Source organism: Camellia sinensis, chromosome 13, assembly GCF_055761805.1.
Source record: "Camellia sinensis isolate YWXY chromosome 13, ASM5576180v1, whole genome shotgun sequence".
Lineage (NCBI taxonomy): Eukaryota > Viridiplantae > Streptophyta > Magnoliopsida > Ericales > Theaceae > Camellia > Camellia sinensis.
The window spans coordinates 123,283,907-123,307,290 of NC_138973.1; the positions used below are offsets into that span (position 1 = coordinate 123,283,907).

The 23,384-nt window shown below is 44.8% G+C and overlaps 1 protein-coding gene across 1 annotated transcript in view; it reads right to left on the reverse strand.

Moving 5' to 3' along the window:
• Positions 1 to 15,035: 15,035 nt before the first annotated feature.
• The window catches only part of LOC145805687 (uncharacterized), a 29,892-nt gene continuing 21,543 nt past the window's right edge, over positions 15,036 to 23,384 (reverse strand). Inside the window, exons 10-11 of the mRNA XM_082900864.1 lie at positions 15,816 to 15,878; positions 15,036 to 15,383 (exon numbers count right to left, since the gene is read on the reverse strand). Of these exons, the coding sequence (XP_082756990.1) occupies positions 15,036 to 15,383; positions 15,816 to 15,878 (411 nt within the window). The remainder of the gene's footprint in view (positions 15,384 to 15,815; positions 15,879 to 23,384) is intronic.

Sequence of the window (23,384 nt, forward strand, 5' to 3'; positions counted from 1 at the left end):
ATGTGCTATAAACTGCTTGGATACCTGTGGGTGAAGGTTGGATTGTTTGAGTTGGAAGAACTCATTGAAATCCGTGTTTTAGCCTACTTGCGAGTAGCAAATCCAAAACATTTTCCAAAGCAAACGGATATGCAATGCTTACTTCCAAATTAGACAATCTAGTCTGTACTTGTTTGCTGCGCGCATAACATAGTAATTCTAGGCTAATAATTGGTTTAAGAACACATAAAGTTTTCAAAAACGGATATCACGGTTAGTAGAGGCCGGTCTTCGGACCGGGCGAAAGGGGGTGCTCATAGCTGACCTTCCCCGATCGTACCCAAGCTCCCGAGCCGAGACAACTCCGGTGATGACGGACATATGGCCTTCGGCACCGAGTCAGGGTTTCCTAAATTCTCCCATTTTAAATATTTAGGTGGCGACTCTGTATCTGGCAAAGCAGTCCATGTTTGGCACTACTTTTTCAAAAATCTGTTTCTCAAAACGATTTGCCAGATTTGGACTCTTTGGTTCAGATCAAGAACCGTGACACAAATCGAGTCCGAACTGTAGCATGAGGCCTCCGCGGGCGCCGTCTACAGTTTCTGGCGACTCTGCTGGGGAGTTTTAGAGAGCTTGACTTGAACTTGTGATATCCTGTTTTGATTACACTTATGTGTTTCTTTGCATTGCATGTGCATTGGTGCGCCTAGGAACACAGTGTTTGCCATCTGCCATTCCTGAACGGTTTGCCGGAGGCTTGTCTTGTCAAGACATGTCCATAAGGCTGACCGACTATGGGCTCTGACAGCATGGGAACACAAACCCCGGTTTACCGGGGCACCCTTTCTGACCATTCGACCTAGTACATGTTCGGATCCATAGTGACCATTCCAAATTAGGACAGGTTGCTTACCCGATGTTAGGTTGTTTGAGAACCGCTGTGTGCGTAGTGAAACCCTAGCTCCTGACAAAATAGGACAGGGAAACCCTACCCCAACATAGGGGTGCTTTGGCTCTCACTTACTTGCTATGTACTTTTAGAGTGTATCTCTACAGGAACGCATATACCAGTTTGCAAGTTTGAGTATCGGGCCTGAGGGCACCAGAATCAGTATTGTTGAGAATTAGTTGTCAAGAATCAGTTATCCACGGGTATCAGATTCAGTATTTTGGGAATAGAAATCTGGGGAACAGTAATCAGTAGAGTACAATCGTTTGGCTACACCCGTGTTTGATCAGTTTGGGCTGAAATGCTGCCTGTTTCTCCTTTCAAGGTTCAGAGAGTTGCAGAGCTGATACAGAATAGCCAGTGTCTCCCCTTTGCTGAGGCAGGATTTATGGCAGCACAAAATACAGAAGAAGTTGTGGTTATGACGGCTGCATTGGAGCAAGGGACCGCTCCGCAGAGTGAGGCCAGCATCAGTATGTCACACCCACCCAGGTCGCCCATTGTGCACCCGGTCTGGGCTCCCCAGTTATACCAGGCTCGCGAGCCCACCACCTTTGAATTGATGGGAATGATAGGGGACCTCCAGAGGACCATGGCCGATCTGGCCTATGGAATGTCGGCTTCACCGCCAGCGGCGCCATATGCCGGGAATTTCATACCACAGGAGCCCCCGCTACTGGGGCGGATTGTGATAGAGCTCAGCCAGCCAGAGGTGGCTTCCAGCTACAGCCGCGACATACCAGCACCAACCCAGACCCTTGATCAGGCTGAGGCTAGAGGAAAAGATAAGGCAAAGGTAGATGCCGATCCTATTGAACAACTGATGTGGGCAGTTGAGGCTTTGAAAGTCAGAGGGATGAACAAGCAACAAACATCTGCAATAGTGACCAAAGCTGTAGATGACGTTTTCCCCGCTCCAATCAAAGGCAGTTCAAGCCAGGCAGAAAACCGGGATGGGTCCCGTCATGCCCAGACAATTCCTATAGTTCCCAACCCTATACCGGGAAAGGTTCAAAAAGCCAAGGCAGTGCCAGCCGACCCTTTCGCCAGCGCATCTGGCAAGAATCCTCAAACTTCAAAGTACCTGCCCCGAGGGCGTAGGGTCTTTCACGACCTCCACATGCCTTTGTCTAGGGCATTGCTAATATTGGCGAAGAATGGGCATCTTAAGCCTTTGGAGCCCCGGCCACTCCCGAAGAATCTCCCTCCCACGCATGATGCTACCTTGTACTGCGCGTACCATCAACAGTCCGGTCACAGTACCGATGGATGTTCCCGCCTTCGTCATGAAGTGCAGGATTCGATTGATAACAAGGTTATCCTACCACCCACCTCAGCCAAGTCCGTTACCACCCAGTTGTTGGATTTCGAGGGCTCAGATACTGCGAGTATGTAAAGTGAACCGCCTGCGGGCGACATTTGGTATGTTTTGGATGTAGCGTCTGGCACGCATTTTTGAGCATCGGTGAAACCGAGTTTTTGTAAATCCCGGCTTGGGATGTCGAGTCAGTCTTTTGTTTTGAGTCTGTCTCTTTGCCTTGAGTCAGTCTTTTTTTGCTTAAGGGTCTGTTTTGTTGTATCGAGTCAGTCCCCGTTGTATATAATACCAGGTGATTCTGGGGTTGTTGTCCCAAACACCGTTTTGTCTTATAATTATCTGTTTTTGTTTTGAGTCTGTTTCTGCCGACGGGCCAGTTGCACCAACAGATCCGGATGAAACAGCTGTTGTTATCTCAACTTTATGCTTGCTTTCAGCATAAGTGTCAGAGAATTTGATTGGGCTGACAGTACATCTCGCCTGCTCTCCTGCGCACCAAACTCATTGCATTAACCTAAGTTTTTCAAAAACAAACCCTTTTGAACACTGCAGTGATGAAAACGAAGAGGAAGGAATTCCTCAGGTTTTGTAAAATTTTGATCATTTTGAGAGAAAGAGAGGCGTGCTAAGCCCTTTTAATGAATGAAATCATGCTTGTCGGCATGAGTACTGAGAAGGACCCTGGCTTGATCCAGATTGGTTCCACACTATCTTCGGCGCGAGCGATTTGTCGCTTTCTTAAAAACTTTCAAAAACAAAGGTTTTACGCGGCCCTGCGAAGACCTGTGTGGAATTGCTCTTAAGATTGCGCAGCCTAGGATCGCTCTCAGCCTCAAGATTCGACCTGTTGTCTTGAACCTCGAACTCATCCGGAACATTCAACAGACAACCGTCAGAGGAGGCCCGTGTGGCCAGTTTTGAAGCAGCCCTCGAGCAAGAGGCACCAAAGCCGAATCGGAAGGAGTAGATCTCGCCGGAAGAAGCTCGTGGAGTAACTGGGATGGATACTTCCGCAAATCATTGCAGCAGCCGTTCTCCTAGACACAGAGAGGCTTCAATTTCAAAAAAATCATTTGGCATGGACTTGCTACACTTTTACCCTTTGAGAGGCTCGCTGGGTCGAAAACCCGAAAGGGCGGCCCAAGCAAAAGTTAGAGCAAGAAAAGAATACAAAAAAAAAGAGAAAAAATACAACAATGAAAAGAAAAGAAAAAATGCAAAAAAGAAAAAAGAAATGAATAAAAGAAAATGAAAAGAAGCTCGCAAGGTCGAAAACCCGCATTGGGCGCCTTGGCAAAAGTGAGAGCCTAAAAAAAAGTGAAGGTTAAAATACCCGAGTGTACCTTAACCGGAACTACGTAAGGCTTGATTCCCATGTTTGGGATACGTAGGCAACTTCATCATGAAGTCCAGCCCCCAACGCTTTCATAGCGTCTCAGTCCATGCAATGGTTTCGATTTCATCCGAAAGTCCAGTTGCCAACACCTTCCAAGGTGACTGTGTCCATATATTTGTTGTGACCGTCTTCGCCGTCTCTGTGTCCAAGAGCTCGACCACCACCAATGAGGACTGTTCGCGGGCTGCTGCGGCACCATCCAAACAAGGGGCAACTTTCCGTTGCCGCGAACCGCCGTGAGCCGCCATTCAAACTAGGGGCAACTTTTCGTTGCCTCCCGCCCCCCTTCAAACCAGGGGCAATTTTCCATTGCCTCCGATCCGAGGTTGCGCATCTCGAAGTGTAAGTTCCATGCTTGTTGAGCATCAGCTGTTTGAAAAATAGTTTTTGAAAATTTTTACTGAAGTTGACTATTTTCTCGAAAACTATTCCATTTTCCAAAACTGGACCATTGTCTTGGACCCAAAAAGGAAAATTTTCAGTGCTTACATGCCTGACTTACATGGTTTTCAAATCAAAAATCGAACAAGTACGTTAATCCGACTCTCATTTTGATCAAAACCGTTTTAGTAGAAAACCAAAACGAAAAGAATGGTTAAAATGATGAACTAGGGGCACAGTTGAGCCAAGCGTTCTGTCTCTCCCCCGTCATCGACGTACTTGCCAGAAGAGCACTCTGCCCGCCAGAAGAAATGGCCGTGAGCTAACGGTGTGGAGCATGAACCCACACCTTTCTATTTATCCATCAATCACCCCGGGGAGGGATGAAAAATGAGAGAATAAAGAATAGAGAGGTGTAAGTTGAGAGAAAAGTGAGGAAAAGGGTTTTGAGAGAAAATCCGAGCTCGAGAGCCGAGTGATGTGAGAATCACAAATTAGAAAGGGTGCGAAACAATGCCTAGGGAAACTGGCTCCTCGTGATCTGAGGTCCCCCGTCTTCGTCAATGCGTCTGTATGTCGTGTCTTTGGTTTTGTTTACCTCAACCTTTGTTTTAGGTCTTTTCCGAGCGTGTCTCGTTGTGTTAGGTCGTGTACCTTTATATTTGAGTCCTCCCCGCTGTGTTCAGTTGTAGGCTCGATATCCCGGTTTGAAAAACCCTCATTCAATTTCAAAAATCATTTATGCTCAGAATGCTGTGCCATTCTCTACATTTGAGCATGTTTCAACCATAGCTGGTTTCACCTTTGAAGCCCGTCTTGTCAGATTGGGCCGTTTGTTCAGAATTTGCTGTGTGCAGGATGAACCGAATGCTGTGCTAAGGGCTGTATACAGATTAATCCCTAGTATAGCAAGGGCTGTGTGTCCAGAATCAGGCAATGGGCTGCTTGGGTTGTTTTGCTGTTGGCTGTTTAAGTTATCTGGTTATTACAGTGCAAGTGTTCGATTTTCAGATAACCAATCAATTTCATTTACATTGAGGTGTAACATGATGGAATGCGATGCAATACATGAGATATGTAAATGTAACACTTTTTAAGCAAAAATCTGTTCATTTCATAATCTTTTCGAGTACAAAGTTTTGGAAATCAAAATCTGCCTGCGGCAGTACAAGGTAATCTATCTACCGACAAAAAAGCAAAAGTACAAAGAAGAAAAGATAGCAAAATCTACATCCATGTCGAGCACTCCGGGGGGCCGTCAGTCCGTCCTAGTCCTCTTCCTGGACGAGGGTCCAGGAGCATCATCAGCATCGTCGTCAGAGCCCGAGCTAGAACCGCCTCCGGTCTCCTCCTCTGATGACTCGGACCCCGCCTCCGCCTCCGCCTCTGACTCCTCGTCATCATCATCATCTGGGACTGGAGCTCGCGAGCTACTCCCGACATGAGTACGCCCTCCCCTGGTACGGGGAAATATCCGGCCCTCCTCATCTCTCCCCCGGGTAGGGACAGAAGGCCCAGCTGGAGCACCTCCTGCCATAGGAATCTGGAAAGGAGGCTGAAAAAGTACGCAAAAGGGAAATGCATCAATATACTGTAGACAGTTTATCAGTGCAGAGTGCAGTGTATGAGTACAGTGTGAGAATGCCGTGAGCAGTCTATCAGTGCAGAATGCAATGCCGAGTACAGTGTATGAATGTCGTGGCCAGTTTAACAGTATAGAATGCAGTGCATGTAGTGTGTCAGATACTGTGAGGTCAGCGTATCAGGTGTTGTGTCGTGCATCAGATTACGTGAATCAGTGTATGAATGGTTTGAGGCCAGTATCAGAAGAACATACCGGTATGCTGTAGAGGGCTAGGAGGTCATATGTCCGCTGGAGCATACCCATCATCGAGGCATTCATCGCCAACGACTGACGGGTGTACTCAGAAGAGGCCTGCAAAATATCAGATGCATCAATATTCTGTGGAATATCAAGTAAACTGAAATGAAATGACTGTACGAAATGCAGTAATACATGCCGGTGGTAAGTCGGGGACGTCGATGAACTCGTGACCAGTCGGTGGAGGGGCGAAGGGGATCTGATAGGTCGCCCCACCCTGCCCCTGGAAAGTCAGTACAGCGGGCAGGGCAGGCCAGCCAACTCCCCGTCCTCCCTGCACTCCAACCCTGCCACGGACCCGGGCCCTCCTCGCAGCCCCTACTCCAACTCCCGCTCCGGCTCCAGCCGCTGATGCCATAGGCCTGGCCCCCTCCGCTCGACGGCCGCTCAGGGGTCGCATCAGGTACGTCCGCACGTACTCCTGATAGTCACCGGTGCCTCGGAAGCCGACCTCCTCCCAGCCAATGGTGTAGTCGTCCACCTGCTCGCGTGTGAGCCTCTCGGTCTCCCTCATATCTGCAGGAGGGTGAACCGGGACTATCTGCTCAGGTAACCCCAGGGTCTGGCGTAGAAAATGCTCCCCCAGGTACCAAGCCCGACAGACCGGGCCCTCAAGCAAGATCCGGAAACGCGAGGTCTCCTCCGTACCAGGGAACCGACCCCGCATCGCCGCCGGCAAGGAAGCCCATGGCCGCCAAGTGATCTGAAAGTGACAGACAGTTTGTTATCTACTGTTATTGAAATATACAGTTGGAAAGCGAAGCTTAAATGAACTGAAAGTAAAACATACCTCCGCGGGGGTGATGGTGTCGAAGTATCAGCGGAAGAAGCCGAATGTCTCCCGTGGTTGCCGGGTGCATCTCCCGTCGAAACGCTGTGAAAAGGGGACGGTCGGAGGAGGCTCTGCAACTGGTACGGGTGCAAGCCTAGGAAAGTAGGCATAGACCCACAACTGCAAAACAGATGTCAGTATGACCATCAGATAAAGCAGAATGCAGAATAAAGCAGAAATGGCAGAGCCGTGTGTTGTGCAGTGTATTGTGTGCAGTATACAGTGTGAGCAGTGTGCAGTCAGTGTAAAGCAGAATGTATGTGTGTGCCATGTGTACAGTATACAACAAGTGTAAAGCAGACTACAGTGTGTGCAGTGTACAGAGTACAGAAAGTACGAGACAGAAATAAAAAAAGCGGAGAAGAAATGTACCTCCCAAGTCCGCCAATAGCCTCCGAGTAGCTGGCCGCTGCCGCGAGAAGCTGAGCTCATATATCCATAAAGGGTGGCCAGAGCAGCGCCGCCCCAGTCATAGTGCAGAATGTCCCGGACATCCACCAGTGCGCTGAGAAGACAGAGAGGCACGGTGTTCGCCCGATCGGCGAAGATGGTAGTCCCAAACAAGAACATGAGGAAGCCGCGAGCATACCTCTCCACGTCCTCCTGGGTCATCTGCTCCTCCTCCTCCAACGCGGGCTGGACCCGAAACTGGACCTCAAACCAGGAATATCGAACGAAACCTGGGCGAGCTAGGGGTGGCGCCTCCCCCAGTAGATGGACCTGAACAGCGGTCCACTCATCCATATCGACGTCGAAGGGGATCGGATCACCCCCTACCCCGATGCCTGTGAGCATCGAGAAGTCATAAGGGGTCATCGTCATATCCCCTGCAGCAGAAAAATGAAAAGAATCGGTGGTGTCCCACCATCTCTCCGCCAGAGTGGCAAGGAGAGGCCTACAAGTGGAGAGCCTAGAGAGTCCTCAGCAGAAGGCGCCGAAACCCGCTCGATCCACGATGCGTCGGACCGCATCAGGGAGCTCATCATACCACTCCCGAGCGCCAGTATTCCCATACCCACGAATGGTATGGGAACCCTCCTGCAAACAGAAAATGACAATTGCAAGACAACATTCAAAATACAGTTCTGAAAAAGCAGATATAGCATTGTGTGCAAGTTTGATAGATTCAGACGAATACCGGGTGCCGGTGTGCTTACAGTGAAATATGTGTGATGTGTCAGTGTGTTTGAGTCATTCAGGGCTAGTGCAGTGTGTGTGCATGTGTCAGTCTCAAACAGATATCAGTTGTATGTATGTTTACAGTCAACTACAGTCTACAGCATATCAGATTCAAGCAGTTAAAGAATACAACTAACTATGGCAGTTTTCTATCCTACATTGAGGAAAGTAAAGCAGAAGAAAGAGAGTTACCTCGGAAGTGCCGAATGAAATGTGGGAGGTAGGCTCACGCAGTAGTAGCTCAGGCGCCACATGCCTCTCGAAGCTCCGGAACTGACGCAGGCCGTCGGGGGGCAAAACATGGATCGCCGGCTGGTAGGTCGCCGGGTCGAACGGGCACTGGCTCAACGGTAGGAGCTCGACCCCGGGATCCATCTCGTGGTCCGGGGGAGTCCCACCACGTGGAATGTCGTCCGCCATGTAGAGAATGATGGAAAATGGCCGGAAAAGGGGAAACCGGGCCGGAATGCGAAGAGTCAACTGAAAAGTCAACTCCCGAGAGGGTCGGAAATGGCCGGGAAGGCCGGAATGTGAAAAGGCACGGAAATGAAGAGGAAAACAAGGGGAACAAACCCCGAAAAGGCGAGAACGCCAAACGAGGCACCGAAACAAGAATGTGATCGGTTGAAAATGTCCGAAACGCGAAGGAAATCGCGAATCCGACAACGAAACGGGCGTAGAACGCGAAGAAACGGAGAAATGAGGAGAGAGAAACACTCTAGAGAGAGAGAGCAAGAGATTTCGGCGGTGGGGAAGTGAGGAAATAGGGCTTGGAGCCCTATTTTAAAACACCCAATGTGAAAAGTCAAAACTGCCCCGCATCAGCAACTGTTTGCCGGTCGGCAATATTTTGTGCTGGCCGGCACTTTTTTGTGCCGATGAAGTTGTTTTTCAGCCGGTGGCCAGCCGGTGGCCTCCCCTTCCAGCCGGTGATGTTCCCACAACCTTGTTTAGGCCATATGAGAAGTTTTTGGTCTTCATAGCTCAAGAAAGTGCAAGAAAGTGTACCTCCGATGGTCAACCGGCCTCCGTTCTGACGTCGGACTGCATCTGCCGTGCGTAGCACTTCAACCCATGCAAGGTGTATCCTTTTCGTATCCTTTTGACTTTTACAAGGTCCAAAAGTTGCCCCATGTGTATCGCATATCAATCGCACTGTTTTGTGCATTGTATTTCAATCGCGCTGTTTTGCGCATCGCACTGTTTTGTGCACCTTACTTGCATTTTACATACATCCTATCGCGCTATCTTGCGCATCTCACTTGTACTTGTTAGTACATTGCATTGTTTTGAACACAAACCGGCTTCGCATAGCGTATAAGTCCAACTTTCAAAACCGGCTTCGCGTAGCGTATAAGTCCAACTTTCAAAACCGGCTTCGCGTAGCGTATAAGTCCAACTTTCAAAACCGGCTTCGCGTAGCATATAAGTCCAATTTTCAAAATTTCGCATTTCGTGTGGCATACGTGTCACACTTATACCATTTTGCATTTTATGAGGCCCGCGAGTCTCATTTGTATCATCTTGTATCATGCTTCATTAGCATCGGCATTCGTGCCTCGTTCTTGCATTGTTCCGCATGTTGCCACGGTCTGGCGAGACCTTAAACACGCACGGTCCAGGAGACCCTAAATCCTCTGAAGGTGCAAATCCTTTGGTGTTTGTCGTGCCCGAACGACTTTTCGGTGGTCTGGTAAGGCCACCTGCCTATGTTTGCGGTGAGTTCCTAGAAGACCAACTAGGACGGTGGAAACTAGAGTTCGAACGGCTTATGCCTAGAACGCAAAGGTTCGGGAGTTCCGAGACTAAAGTCTGGTTTAAATACCCAGGGGTTTACCCTCGGCTTGAATCTGTATGGAAGCCCCATAGATTGAGGCGGCATGTCGGCGCCTCAGTTCTGGATACTGAACCAACCTAGTATATCGCCCTCTTGGTAAGATAGGGAAAGTTGCAATCATAGTTGTTGCATCATAGTGCATTGTCATGCATTTGCATTATAGCCTGCATACATTCATTACATTCTCCTCCAGTAGATCGCATCACACTGCATTGTTATGCATTTTTGTATCCATATCCATTTCATTGAATATTTGTAGATATTGCATTGTAGATTGCATGCATTCATTGCATCACCTTCCGCCTATGGCTTGCGCCTTTCCAGGTTGAGCTTGGTCTGGTATGTGCCCCTACTTTTCATGTTAAAACACAATTCTGTATGTGTATCGCGCCGATTCCATGCTGATATGTTGGTTGAGGGTTGCGGCACCTTTTCTATGTTACACATGGCTTGTATGCGTACATACCTTACCTAGGCAAGATTTGGTTTGGCCTACGTGCCATATCCATTGCCATCTTCCTAGCATATCCATACATATTACATTGTACTGTAATTTTTGCATCCGGCATTAGGATCGTAGTCCTTTCTCCAGTCGGTCGTTTCCCCACTTATGTCATTCCACCCAATACTTGTTCTTGTGTCTGTCTACAATGCTCACAGTTCAGTTGACCGTTCTGTGGTAGACAGACTTGTTACCTCCATCAATCTATTTGACATAGGTGTGGTTTCGAACCGCTCATGATTGGATCATGATTCAAATGCTTTGTATGTAGCTTGCATTGTTTCAATTACATTGCATCTTCATCTTGCATTGTTTATACATTGTTTTGTATATATTGCATATCGTTTTGCATCCACATTTGCATTGTCATGCATGTTGCTAACAATACTGTACCTGTTAAGTTTGTTTTCTTTGCAGGCACGATATTGTATGTACGGTTCATTTGAGGTTGGTGCAACCAGACGAGCCGCATAGGTATTGTATCTCCCGAGTGAGACGTATTGAGAATTGCATAATTCTCTTACATCCTTTTTGCATTGTAGTGTAGTTTGGCGTATGCTAGCTTAAAACTGTCGCATGTATGCTTCGTTACAGCTTTCTTTGCATGATCATAAGTTATTCTCGGCTTCGTGCATTGTCTTGCATTTTGCCCCTGCCTTCGGGCGCATATCTTAAGTGTCTTGCATGTTTGTCTAAGTCTTTGGCCTCGTCAAAAATGGGTCGTCTCTGGGCTTTGACATTCACTCCCGTCATTGTTATGACTTTCGAGTTCTGTCAAAGAGGGGCAACTGTAGACACCCCATTTTTGACCGTCCTCAAGACTTGGACGTCACCGTTTGAACACTCGGTGATCATCCATGTTTGTGTTCGTTTGGAGTTCCAGGAGGCCTCGGCTCGCGTGCCTTGCCTCAGGATCTCCGAACTCGACCGTTTAGTGTCTGGTTTTGCACCAAACACTTGTGTTTTGCCTTGGAAGGGCAGGGTAGGGCTTGTGGACCATCCCCACCCATCACCGGCAGTGGCTAGAGGCCACCGGCTGGTTTTTGCTGCCATCGGCAATGTAGATTGCCGGCCGGCACTATTTGTTGCCGGTCAGCACTTTTTAGTGCCGGCCGGCACTCTTTTTGGCCAAGATGGCATTTTTGGCCGGCCGATTGCTATTCATCTGCTTTTGCAGATATTTTTAGACAGCTTTCTTACTTTTGCATCCCTCCATACACGTGTATGGAGGGATCACCCTCTTATGAAGCTTGTCTTGTAAGCTTTACAAGACAAGAAGCTTCTATATAGAGGAGCTCTCTCTCTTGTTGCAAGGGTTGAAGATTTTGGACATTGGAGGGAGAGAAAAATACAGACCAAGCTCTGGTTTTAGGGTTAGGATTAGATACACATCCTATCTCTCTCTTTTTTTCCCTCTTGTGTGTGCAAAATAGTGTTTAGTTCATACTATTGCACACAAACACCTAGTGTTTCACCTTCCTTTGGCTCTTGAGGTCCTAAGGGATTGGTTTTGAAGTTTTGGTGTTGGATCCAAGCTAAAGAAGGCCATTGGAGCACCATTTGTGAAGGGATCATCAAGGGTAAGAAACTTACACCTTTTTTTTCCCAATTTTGCATTGATTTTCTACCTATCTTAGAGCTGTTTTTGTGCTTATTGTATAACATAAAAAAGTTCTGTTTTTAGGCCCTCTTTATTGTTTATTAAGAGTGTTTCTTGGTTTGAGGGTTGTTGACCCCTCTTAGGCCTTGAAAGGCCTCATTTTGGGCCATTTTGTGCTAGCTCCGGGATTTTGGTGTTGGGGTCTCTTCACCACTGAAATCTTGAGGGATTTCAGTGGTCAAGATGATGCCTTGAAGTCCCAAGAAGGAGAGGGCCACCCCCTCTCCTTGTTGTCCTTGAAAAGGGCATATTTTGGCCTCTTGAGAGAGCATTAGGCTTGAGTGTGTGTTGAGCATGTTTGGGCTATTTTTCATGCTTATATATCCATAATATAACATGATTTTAAATTGATTTTGGTACTCCATGCATGCTTAGCATAGTTGCCTTGTAATGCCTTGTTTATGCCTTAACATGTCTTAGGTTGTTAGCCTTTGTTGGAGCATGTTTTAGGCTTAGTCTTGTGAAGATATTGTGCATGTTTTGCCATGTTCTAGGTCTGTCCTAGGTTTCTTGGGTCGAATTTGGCATGCATCATATAGCTCCTTTGTATTTAGGCTTGTTGGCCTTAGGTATGTGCATGTGTAGCATGGCACCTTTGCATTGTTTTGGTGATTTGGGACCACCCTACATGCTATTTCAGTCCCATTTTCATGCTTGCTTGATTGCCTTGCATGCCTCTTTGATGCTTTGAAAGCTTGTGTATCGATGCTCCATGTTTTGGTGTTTATGCATGCCTTTGTTTTTGGGTCATTTAGATGCCATTCAAGTGGTCCTTAGGCCTTGTATTGATGCCCCAAAACTCTGTTTTTGGTTGATAAGCTCATGCCATGTTCGGTCTTACTAAGTGTAGTTCAATGCCCCATTGATTTGCTTTGAACACTTGGGCCATTTGGTGCATGCTTGGCTTGGTTTGTTGCTTGGTTTGACACCATGTATTAGCATGATTTTCAGAGCTTATGTTGCATGCTTTTAGCCCATGAATGCCTCTTTCAAGTATGCTTGAATGTTGCTTGCTTTGTGCTTAAGTGTTGGGTCTTAACATGTGTATGTGTGCATGTGTGTTTGGTCTCCATTTTTGGGCATTATGGCCGCCGTTTTGGGCCTTATTAGAGCTGCCTAATTCATGCATAACACCACCTTAGTATTAGTTTGCATTGCTATATGTATGCTTGTATGCTTGCATAAGTTAGTTGTCATGCCATGTTGCATCCTTAGCTTGTATGTTTAGGTTGCATTGCATTTTGCATGCATTCCTTGCCCCTTGATTTGGTGATAGGGATTAGGACTTTGGTTTGATTTGGCTTGCATGCATTTGAAATCAATGTTGCATACTTGGTTCTTTGGGGCGTGATTGATGGTCCGAGAATCGAGGCACATGCCCCTTTGAGTCATTATCGTGATAAGGGACATGGTTGGTGCATATATGCCTTGAATTGTGCTGCCATGCTTTGCCTTGCCCTCTGTTGCTGTCATTTGCAGATTCTGCAGGAACATTCTGCCGACCGGCAGTGTAAGGTGCCGGCCGGCAACAATTTCTCTGCCGACAGCTTCATTTTGTGCCGATGGCTACACACCAGTGCCGGTGGTGATTCCACTCAGCCGGTGGCACTCCCCAGTGTCTAGGGATGCAGTCCTGAGGTTTTGACAGTCTCCAGAGGAGTGAAGGAAGGAAAACAGAGGCAGCTTGCGCATGGCGGCGCGTTTCCCGAGGCGATTTATCTGTTTTCTTAGTTAATTTAATTTGTTAATTAAATTAATTAATTTGTAATTATTAATTAGCTTGCGTAGTTAATTAATTTGTAATATTTATTCGGTCCCTCCGAGTGAGGGTAAACATGTAATAAATGTGCGTGGGTGGTATGTATGTCTTCCAATCCCCACTTCTTTCTTCCCTTTTACTTACCCGCTTTGATGGTTAGTATTAGGGCACGTTTAAATTAGCATACCTTATGCTATGCATGTGTGCATCCATTTGTATTACATACATTAGGCTCGGTACATCACGCTAACTGCATTTGTACTTCAAATTCTAAACTGAATATGTGATAGTTGTGCATTCTCACATGCCATGTTTAGGATAGCCGAGCCTATTCTAGCAACACTTTGTATGCGATGCATTAGGCACTTAACATGGACTTGGATCATGCATGTTTGCTAACGAGTTCTTTGTTTTGGCACGGAGTACGATGTAAGTATTTCCGCTTTAGCATATCGCATGAGTGTGAATGTTGCCATGACAGCATGCTTAACATGTGGCTAGTTGCTTATGTGTTATAAACTGCTTGGATACCTGTGGGTGAAGGTTGGATTGTTTGAGTTGGAAGAACTCATTGAAATTCGTGTTTTAGCCTACTTGCGAATAGCAAATCCAAAACATTTTCCAAAGCAAACGGATATGCAATGCTTACTTCCAAATTAGACAATCTAGTCTGTACTTGTTTGCTGCGCGCATAACATAGTAATTCTAGGCTAATAATTGGTTTAAGAACACATAAAGTTTTCAAAAACGGATATCACGGTTAGTAGAGGCCGGTCTTCGGACCGGGCGAAAGGGGGTGCTCATAGCTGACCTTCCCCCCGATCGTACCCAAGCTCCCGAGCCGAGACAACTCCGGTGATGACGGACATGTGGCCTTCGGCACCGAGTCAGGGTTTCCTAAATTCTCCCATAAAAAATATTTAGGTGGCGACTCTGTATCTGGCAAAGCAGTCCATGTTTGGCACTACTTTTTCAAAAATCTGTTTCTCAAAACGATTTGCCAGATTTGGACTCTTTGGTTCAGATCAAGAACCGTGACACAAATCGAGTCCGAACTGTAGCATGAGGCCTCCGCGGGCGCCGTCTACAACCCCCAATTCATGTAAAGCAGCGAAGGTAGATAGTGGTGCGACTATCATCCTCTGTAACATGTCTGGTTCAAGGTTCTGAACTACCAATCGAACTCATTCCCTCTCTAAAGGCATGTTTGTCATTCGGGCTGCCTTTGCCCTCCATCTAGCAACGAAGTCAATAAAAGGTTCCTTGGGATTTTGAGAGGTTACCTCCAGTTCGCTGATCGTTACCTCCAGCTAAGTATTGTAGGAATACTAATTAACAAATTTCTCAGGTAGTTCTTCCTAGTTCCGCTTGGTCAAATCTTCCAGTTTGGCATACGATGTGGTTGTCACTTCTGATAAGGTCTTTCCAAAAAATGACAATTTCTGAGCTTGCGTCAAGCCCATTGGTTTCAAGGTATCCGAGAAGAAACGGATGTGAACGATAGGATCTCTGTTTCCATCAAATCTATCAATGTGAGGCATTTTGAACTTCTCTAGCAATCTCACAGAAGCTTTAGTATAACCATCTTCAATATCCAAGATGGAATTGAAGCCTTGAGATTTCTTAAGCATTTTCTCTAGCCTAGCGATTTTTATCATGGTAGGATCAATGCCGTTGATATCGAAAGGAAGAAGCTCTTCGTGAGGCTGTGTTGGAGGCTTGAAAGCGTGAACTTGTGCTAATACCTCTTAGGGATTCGGAACTTGAAGGTTTTCAGCTAGCGGAGATGAATCAAGATTTGGCTGGGCAGCCAGGACTAGATGTGTGGTAGATGATGATGCCCTAGATGGGGCGTCGCATTTCAGCAATGGTCTGATCTTGCACAACTATCCTCTAGTTCAGTGTATCCATGGCCTGTTGGAATGCTGTCATCATAGCCATAACTTCTTCCTCACTTTGCGCCATTATAGATCAACGCGAGCCAGATATTGGTGAACTGAGAGGGTAGAAATGAATAGGTGACTGATAAATGCTTTGTACTGGTGATGATTTCCTGGTTCTTCTGCTTTGAACAATTAGCAGGAGATAGACTAACACTAGCTGACCGTCAATCAGATCTCGGATTTTGCAAAGCCTACCAGCGCGAGTCCACAAAACTTAAAGGATATAGGGTCTTTCTGAAGCTGTAATTTCAAGACTACCTAGCAAAAGAAATAAAAAGAAAAGCAATAATAAAAAATTAGATAGCATCTCGGCCCAAATTTGCAACAGATATGATCAAAGTTGTATGATCGTATTCCCCACTGGTAAAACTGAATTCTACCCCACACAAACTGATACCGAACCAGTAATCTGAATTCAAGAACCCTTTATAGATCTAGAGTATAGCCCATAGCAGGTAAACAGAGCCAAAACACCCTTATAAGGGGGTAGGGTTACCTTGTCCTAGCTTTGGCATGATCTAGAGTTTCACTACTTCAAGCAAGTGGTTTCACAAAAATTCTGAACACGGGTGAGCATCCTGTTCTAGTTTGGAACAGTCACTAAAGCTTTACTATATGCACTTGAAAAGGATACCTCAGCAAGGTTATCTAACACACCTTTCACACCTAACACCGAAAAGTGAAAAGAGGATCAAGCGGTGCAGCGATAACCCAGATCCAAGAGTTGTGTTCCCAACGTGACATTGCCTACGTTCGACCAGCCTTTTGGCAAGATTTTTGGAAAGCCTCTGACAAATCGTCCAGGATATCAGATGGTAAACATAGTGACTTAAGAGTACCATGAAAATGCAATGCAAAGAACATATATATGTAGATAAATTTCTCATCATGAAGTTCGAGTCAAGTTGTCTACCGCCCTAGCAGAGTTGCCAGAAACTGTAGCTGGCTTTTCATGCTCCTCGGAGGGGCTTAGTCTCCTTCAAACTCCTGTGGTTCTAAATCTGGTTTCACAAGTGCAATGTGAAACAAAAAACAAATGAGAGTCAAAATCTGGCAAATCTTAGAAAATTCATTAATCATCAGAGATGCCAAAAATTGACTACATTACCAGATTTTAGAGTTGCCACCTAAATGTTTTTGGAAAATTTAGGAAACCGTGACTCGTGCCAAAAGCCACTTGTTCGTCATAACCAAAGTTGTCTTCGTTCAGGAACTTAGGTATGAGAGGGGAAGGTCATGAATTGAGCACCCCCCTCACCCGATCAAAGATCGGCCTTTACTAACCATGATGTGAATTTTATCAACATTATATGCACTTGTTCTGATTTTATTATGCTATCTTACTATGTGAGGCACACAAGTATAGACTGTTTCGCTTGCTTTGGAAATGACTTGATTTTATGTGATTTTTTTTAAAATAGAATTGAGTGTACACAACTCAAACGGAAATAAATAAGCTCGTACAAACATTTGATCAAAATCATCCCCAATACAAGTAAAATAACCTTCATCCATAAGCATTCAAATAATTCATTTCAAGTAAGCATGTAGCCTCATGGTAAGATGCTAAGCATGGCAACAATCACACACATGAATGTGCTAAAGCAAAAAAATGCTCACCTACTACTCTAAGGTAAGCCACAGAAAAAGAAAATAAATTAAAAACATGCATGACCTTATCAATGCACGTGACTAGTGCAACACATGCAAGAGTGCAACTATTAGGTTTTGGCTTTATTAACATGTCATATGGATCAACTTAAAGCATATGGTAACGCACGTATTCAAGTAAGTTGGAAATGAAAATGATATTCAAGAATGATGAACAGAACCTTAATGCATGCAAAAATAGATGCAAAGCAAGGCAATGATATGAAACGAAAACATGATACTACATCCAACCATGGTAAGCCTGTAAATAAAAGGGAGAAAAAAATGGGGTTAGAAGACATACAAATACTACAAATTTTCCCTCGCACTAGAGGGTCCGAAATGTCCTAATTAACTAATTATTGCAAACACAAATGAATGAACTAATTAATTATTGCAAGTCCAAATGAAAGCAACTAATTAATTACATAATATGAATCTCGAAGCTAATCTAATGGACTTGAACGAAAGGCGGGGAATTGCACGTTCGTAACCAAGAACGTCCTTCGGAAACCTCTCAGTTTGCTGACAAAAGCTACTCTGTTTACAGCCAGAAAATTGTTCTGTTTTGGCCTAAGGATTTGCTCTGTTAAGCTATAAAATCATCACAGCCGTACAGGATGCTTAGCCGACTGTAGACACCCCATTTTTGACCGTCCTCAAGACTTGGACGTCACCGTTTGAACACTCGGTGATCATCCATGTTTGTGTTCGTTTGGAGTTCCCGGAGGTCTTGGCTACGCGCCTTGCCTCAGGATCTCCGAACTCGACCGTTTAGTGTCTGGTTTTGCACCAAACACTTGTGTTTTGCCTTGGAGGGGGAGGGAATGCCTTGTAAGGCATTCGCACACACCACCGGCAGTGGCTTGAGGCCACCGGCTGGTTTTTGCTTCCATCGGCACTTTTTATTGCCGGTCGGCACTGTTTGTTGCCGGTCGGCATTGTTAGTTGCTGGTCGGCACTAAATTTTGTCAAAATGACATTTTTGGGTAGCTGACCACTGTTCATCCACTTTTTGAAGATATTTTGTGCCAGCTGTGATAGCTGGCACCAACTCTGCCTCCCTCCATACACGTGTATGGAGGGATGTCCCTCTAAGCAAGCTTGTTGTATAAGCTTTGCAAGAGGGATCTCTATAAGAGGAAGGCTCTCCTCTTGGCTCTAGGTTAGAAAATTTAGAGGCAAAAACCAGAGCTTCCATAGATAGATACACCCTATCTCTATATCTCCCCCTCTCTCCTTCTTTGTGTGTGTTTCTTGGCCTAAAAGTGTGATTTTACCTTACTTTTGCACCATTACACACACTATTACACCTTGCTTCGAGATTGAGGACTTGGGGGGGTTGATTCTTGAGTTTTTGGACTGATTTTGATCAAAAAGAGAGGGCTGGACCATTTGTTCTTCAAGGGATCTTCAAGGGTGAGCTCTTTACTTTAGATTTCCCAAACTTGCAATAGTTTTCTACCTACCTTGCTTGCTGATTTAGCTTTTGTGCATAACATAAAAAAGGCTTACATTTTCATGCTTTAGAACTTTCATTAAGGTTGTTTTGTGGTTTGAGTGCAAACTCACCTTATTAGGCTTTATTTGACCCTTTTTGTGCTTCCCTTGTGAGGCCTTGTTTGCTTGAGTGTGTTGGTCTTTTCACCACTAAAAATCAAACCAGTTGATTTTTAGTGGTAAGGAAGGTGGTTTGAAGTCTAGCATAGGGGAGGGACACCCCTCTACCTTCATTGTCTTGTTTCCTTGCATTTTGGCCTAAAAGGGTAACATGCATGCTTGATCATTTTTGGCTTCATTTCAGAAGTTTTTAGGTGTTTTTAGGTCATGTGGGATCTCTGTTTTTGGCCGGATCTATGGCCCTTTGCATGCTTAATATACTTGCTTTGTATCTTTCTATTTGGCCTAGAAATGTATCTCATGTTCAGGCCATGATCCTTGCATGTGTTGGCTTAGTTCCATGAAGGTCTTGGCTTTATTTTATCATGTTTGAGGTCTGTTGGCTATGCATTTCAGTCATGCTTTCCTTGTTTGATGTCATCCCTTTGTGTCTTGGCTTGTAAGCTTTGAGCATTTTGACCTATAGCATGCATAGCTTGAACCATCTTCATGATTTTGGCATCATTTAGGACCTTATTTCAGCCCAAGAATCATGTTTGTATGTGTGCATGTATGATCTCTTTCATGCCTTGGGGGTGTGCCCTTTTGTGCCTACACATGAGCCTTGGTGCATATGCCTTTTTGGAGCCACTTTAGTTGCCATATTAGGAGGTTTTTGGAGTCCCTCTTTGCATATAAAATCCTGTCTTTACTTGTCTTAGTCATGCCATGAGTGGTCATGTTGGTGGGAGTAAAATGCCTTCTTTTTGTGCTTTAACCTTAGGACCTTTGGTTTGCTTGTTGGCATGAGCATTGGTCCACCTTTTGGACACTTTTTGCCACTGTTTTGGGGTGGATCAAGGCCTGCCCCTTTGTGGTATAAGGCTCTCTTGCATGATTGTTTCATGTTTGTTGCATGATTGTTTCATTAATGTGTTGTTCCATGCTAACTTTATGGCAAATTGGTCCATGTTTGCATCACATTTGCACCTTGCATGCTTAGCATTGTATGCTTGCCATATTAGTTGCATGACACTTGGCATGCCTTGCATCTTGTCATCATGTTGCATTTTGAGTAATGTTTGCATAACATGCATTGCATTACTTGGTTTGGGGTGTCAAACCAAGTGTGAGAATCAAGGAACATTCATACTACAAGTGATGTAATGTGCCTTGATTCCCGGTCACCGGGGCCTTTGACTTCGACATGATAAGGCCTTGGCTCTCATTTGTGTGTCGCATGCATATTTATATCAAGTGGCAAACTTGATCCCTTGGGCTATCATGCACCATTGATGGCTCGAGGATCGAGGGTCATGCTTCCTTGAGTTCAAAGCATGATAGGAAGCATGCTCATGCTCACATATGCCTGAAACCCCATGCCATGCACTGTCTGTTCTCTGTTTGCTGTCAAAACTGTCTTCTGCAGGAAGTTTCTGCCGACCGGCAGAATTCAGTGCCGGCCGGCAATCTTTGAATGGCCGGTAAATCAAAACAGTGCCGATGGAAATCCTGGACTGCCGGTGGGAATTCTGTTAAGCCGGTGGTGCTCTGCAATATTCAAGGAACCTGTCCTAGGGTTTTGGCAATTTTCAGAAAGACAGGGTAGTGTAAACAGAGGTGGCAGAGATATGGTACGGGTTTTCCAGGCGAGCCGGTTTCCGAGCACGCATCATTCGCGCATCCCGAGGCAGAGGCTGCGGCCACCCTCTTCTTTCTTTTGCATTCTTTCTTTTAATTAATTAGAAATTCTGTAATAATTTTATTTGCTTATTATTTGGGACTGTAATATTTATTTGTATCCTCCGAGTGAGGGCAATTATGTAATAAGTATGCGTGAGTGTGTGTATGTCTTCCAACCTCGCGTCTTTCTTCCCTTTTATTTACCTGCTTACGATGGTAGATTAGGGCACGTTTAATTCAGCATACCTTATGCTATGCATGCGTACATTCATGCATTTGTATTGCATGCATTAGGTCGGTACATCACGCTAACTGCATTTGTACTTCAATTCACAAATTGAATACGTGAATCAATTGGTTACATTTCACATGCCATATTTAGGTTAGCCGAGCCTACTCTAAATTGCATCCTGCATGTGTTGCATTAGTCAACTTGACATAGACTAGGACATGCATGTTTGCTAACTAGTTTACTGTTTTGGCACGGAGTACAATGTAAGTATTTATGTTTTAGCATCCCACATGCGTGTGAGTGTTGCCATGGCAGTATGCTTGCCATGCGGCTAAATGCTTATATGATAAACTGTTTGAATGCCCGTGGGTGAAGGTTGGATTGTTTGAGTTGGAAAAACTCATTGAAATCCGTGTTTTAGTCTACTTGCGGGTAGCAAATTCCAAAGCACTTTTCAAAGCAAACGGATATGCAATGCTTGTTTCCAAATTAGGCAATCTAGTCTATACTTATTTGCTGTGCGCATAACATAGTAATTCTAGGCTAATAACCGGAATAAGAACACATAAAGTTTTCAAAAACGGATATCACGGTTAGTAGAGGTCGGTCTTCGGACAGGGTGAAAGGGGGTGCTCATAGCTGACCTTCCCCGATCGTACCCAAGCTCCCGAGCCGAGACAACTCCGGTGATGACGGACATGTGGCCTTCGGCACCGAGTCAGGGTTTCCTAAATTCCCCCATTAAAAAATATTTAGGTGGCGACTCTGTATCTGGCAAAGCAGTCCATGTTTGGCACTACTTTTTCAAAAATCTGTTTCTCAAAACGATTTGCCAGATTTGGACTCTTTGGTTCAAGATTAAGAACCGTGACACAAAATCGAGAGTCCGAACTGTAGCGAGGGCCCCCTTCGCGAGCACGTGCTACACCGGCCTGCCTAATAAGATGGTTGGCCATAGAGAGTAATGGTCGGTTGACCTCTATTTCTAAGGAATACCTCACTATAGCATAACTGAAACAGAACAAGACAGAGGGTTTCTGAAAGCTGTTTGTAATGACCCCGACCTCCGTACTATTATATTATATCATTTCAATAAGCTTAATTGCATGATTGTGTTTAAATATGTGATTGCATGCTGAATTTTGTAGTTATCTGTTATTACATGGAATATCTATTCACTTATTGACTTAGAATCAGAAATTGAAAGCCCAAACGGCTTCAGAAACCAAAATTGATTAGCCCACTAGGCTAATTAGAATATTTATAATTTTATGGCAACTTTTGTCAAAATTTGATTCGTACCAAAATAATTAGACTCAATCAGCATTGAGTAGGATTAATTATTCATAAGCAACCTTAATCATCCTAAGCTAATTACACCATATGTAAGGCCCTAATTAAGTCTTGAGGTCATAATATGCACACTTGGTTGAGATTAAAGAGAGAGAAAGAGAGAGAGAGAGAGAGAGAACTCAACAATTCTAGTGAGATGAAGAGAAATTTGAAGGGAATTGCTAGAGATTTGGAGAATTAAGCTAAGACAACACTTAAATTCAACACTAGGTAAAACATTCATCTCTAATTCATGTAGAGATGGCATGTGGAAGTTGAATTCCTCTCATTTTTTAACTCATTTGCATGTCATTGAAGAAAAGAAGCTAGAAATGCCATGAATTGGAAAAATAGAGTTGAATTGCATATTTTGAGTTGGAATTCATGAGATTCTTACATGTGTGGCACTTTCACAAACTAACTTGGTAAATTCTTCATGTATTTATACTTCTTATGCCACTTAATCATGTTTTCAAAGGATATAAGATCAATTTCATACATGCATGGCTCATAGCATGAAGTTTTAAGTTTCGGGTTGAGAATTTGGCATGATTTTGAGTAATTGCTTTGAAATTGAAAGTGTTTTCAAGTTATACAATGTTTTTCCATGTTTTTGAACAAAAAACACGAGTTTTGGACCTTTGAATATCAAATTTGAACTTCAAACACAATTCTGGAGATTCTAGAATTTGACCTGCCCACTCAAGCGAAGAAAATGTCGCTTGAGCGTAAAAATCAAGCTCCTAGAAGTTTTGTACAGAATTGCACGGTAGCTCGAGCGGCAGACTCTGTGCTCGAGCGCACCCTTTCTGTCCCACATTGATTTGGTGGAAAGTTTTGAATGGGTTTATAAGGCATGGGATTGGAACTTGGGGTGTGCCCCAAGGGGTACCCAAGTTTTGTAGAGAGGGAGGTTATGGGAAAAATGGGCTAGACCCATTGGACCCAAAAATCACCACACGCGCGCGCGCCATGGCCGCCGTCCGTCCGATCCAACGGGTTGGGCTAGACCTGGGCTTGGGCGCGGGTGTGAGGTTGGGTTGGGCTTGTCCGACCCAATACCTATCTTTTTGGGCCAAAAACATTTGAATTTTATTTTTCTAAAATTAAATTCAAATTTTTTCAATTTGTTTTTCGGAAATTAAAATTCAAAATTAGGTTCGTTTTTCTCCTACCCGAATAGATTTAAATCTGTGCAATTCGATTTTATCTGTTTGAATTTGAACTCAAACAGTACCAATTTCAAACCAACACACCCAGTACCTGTT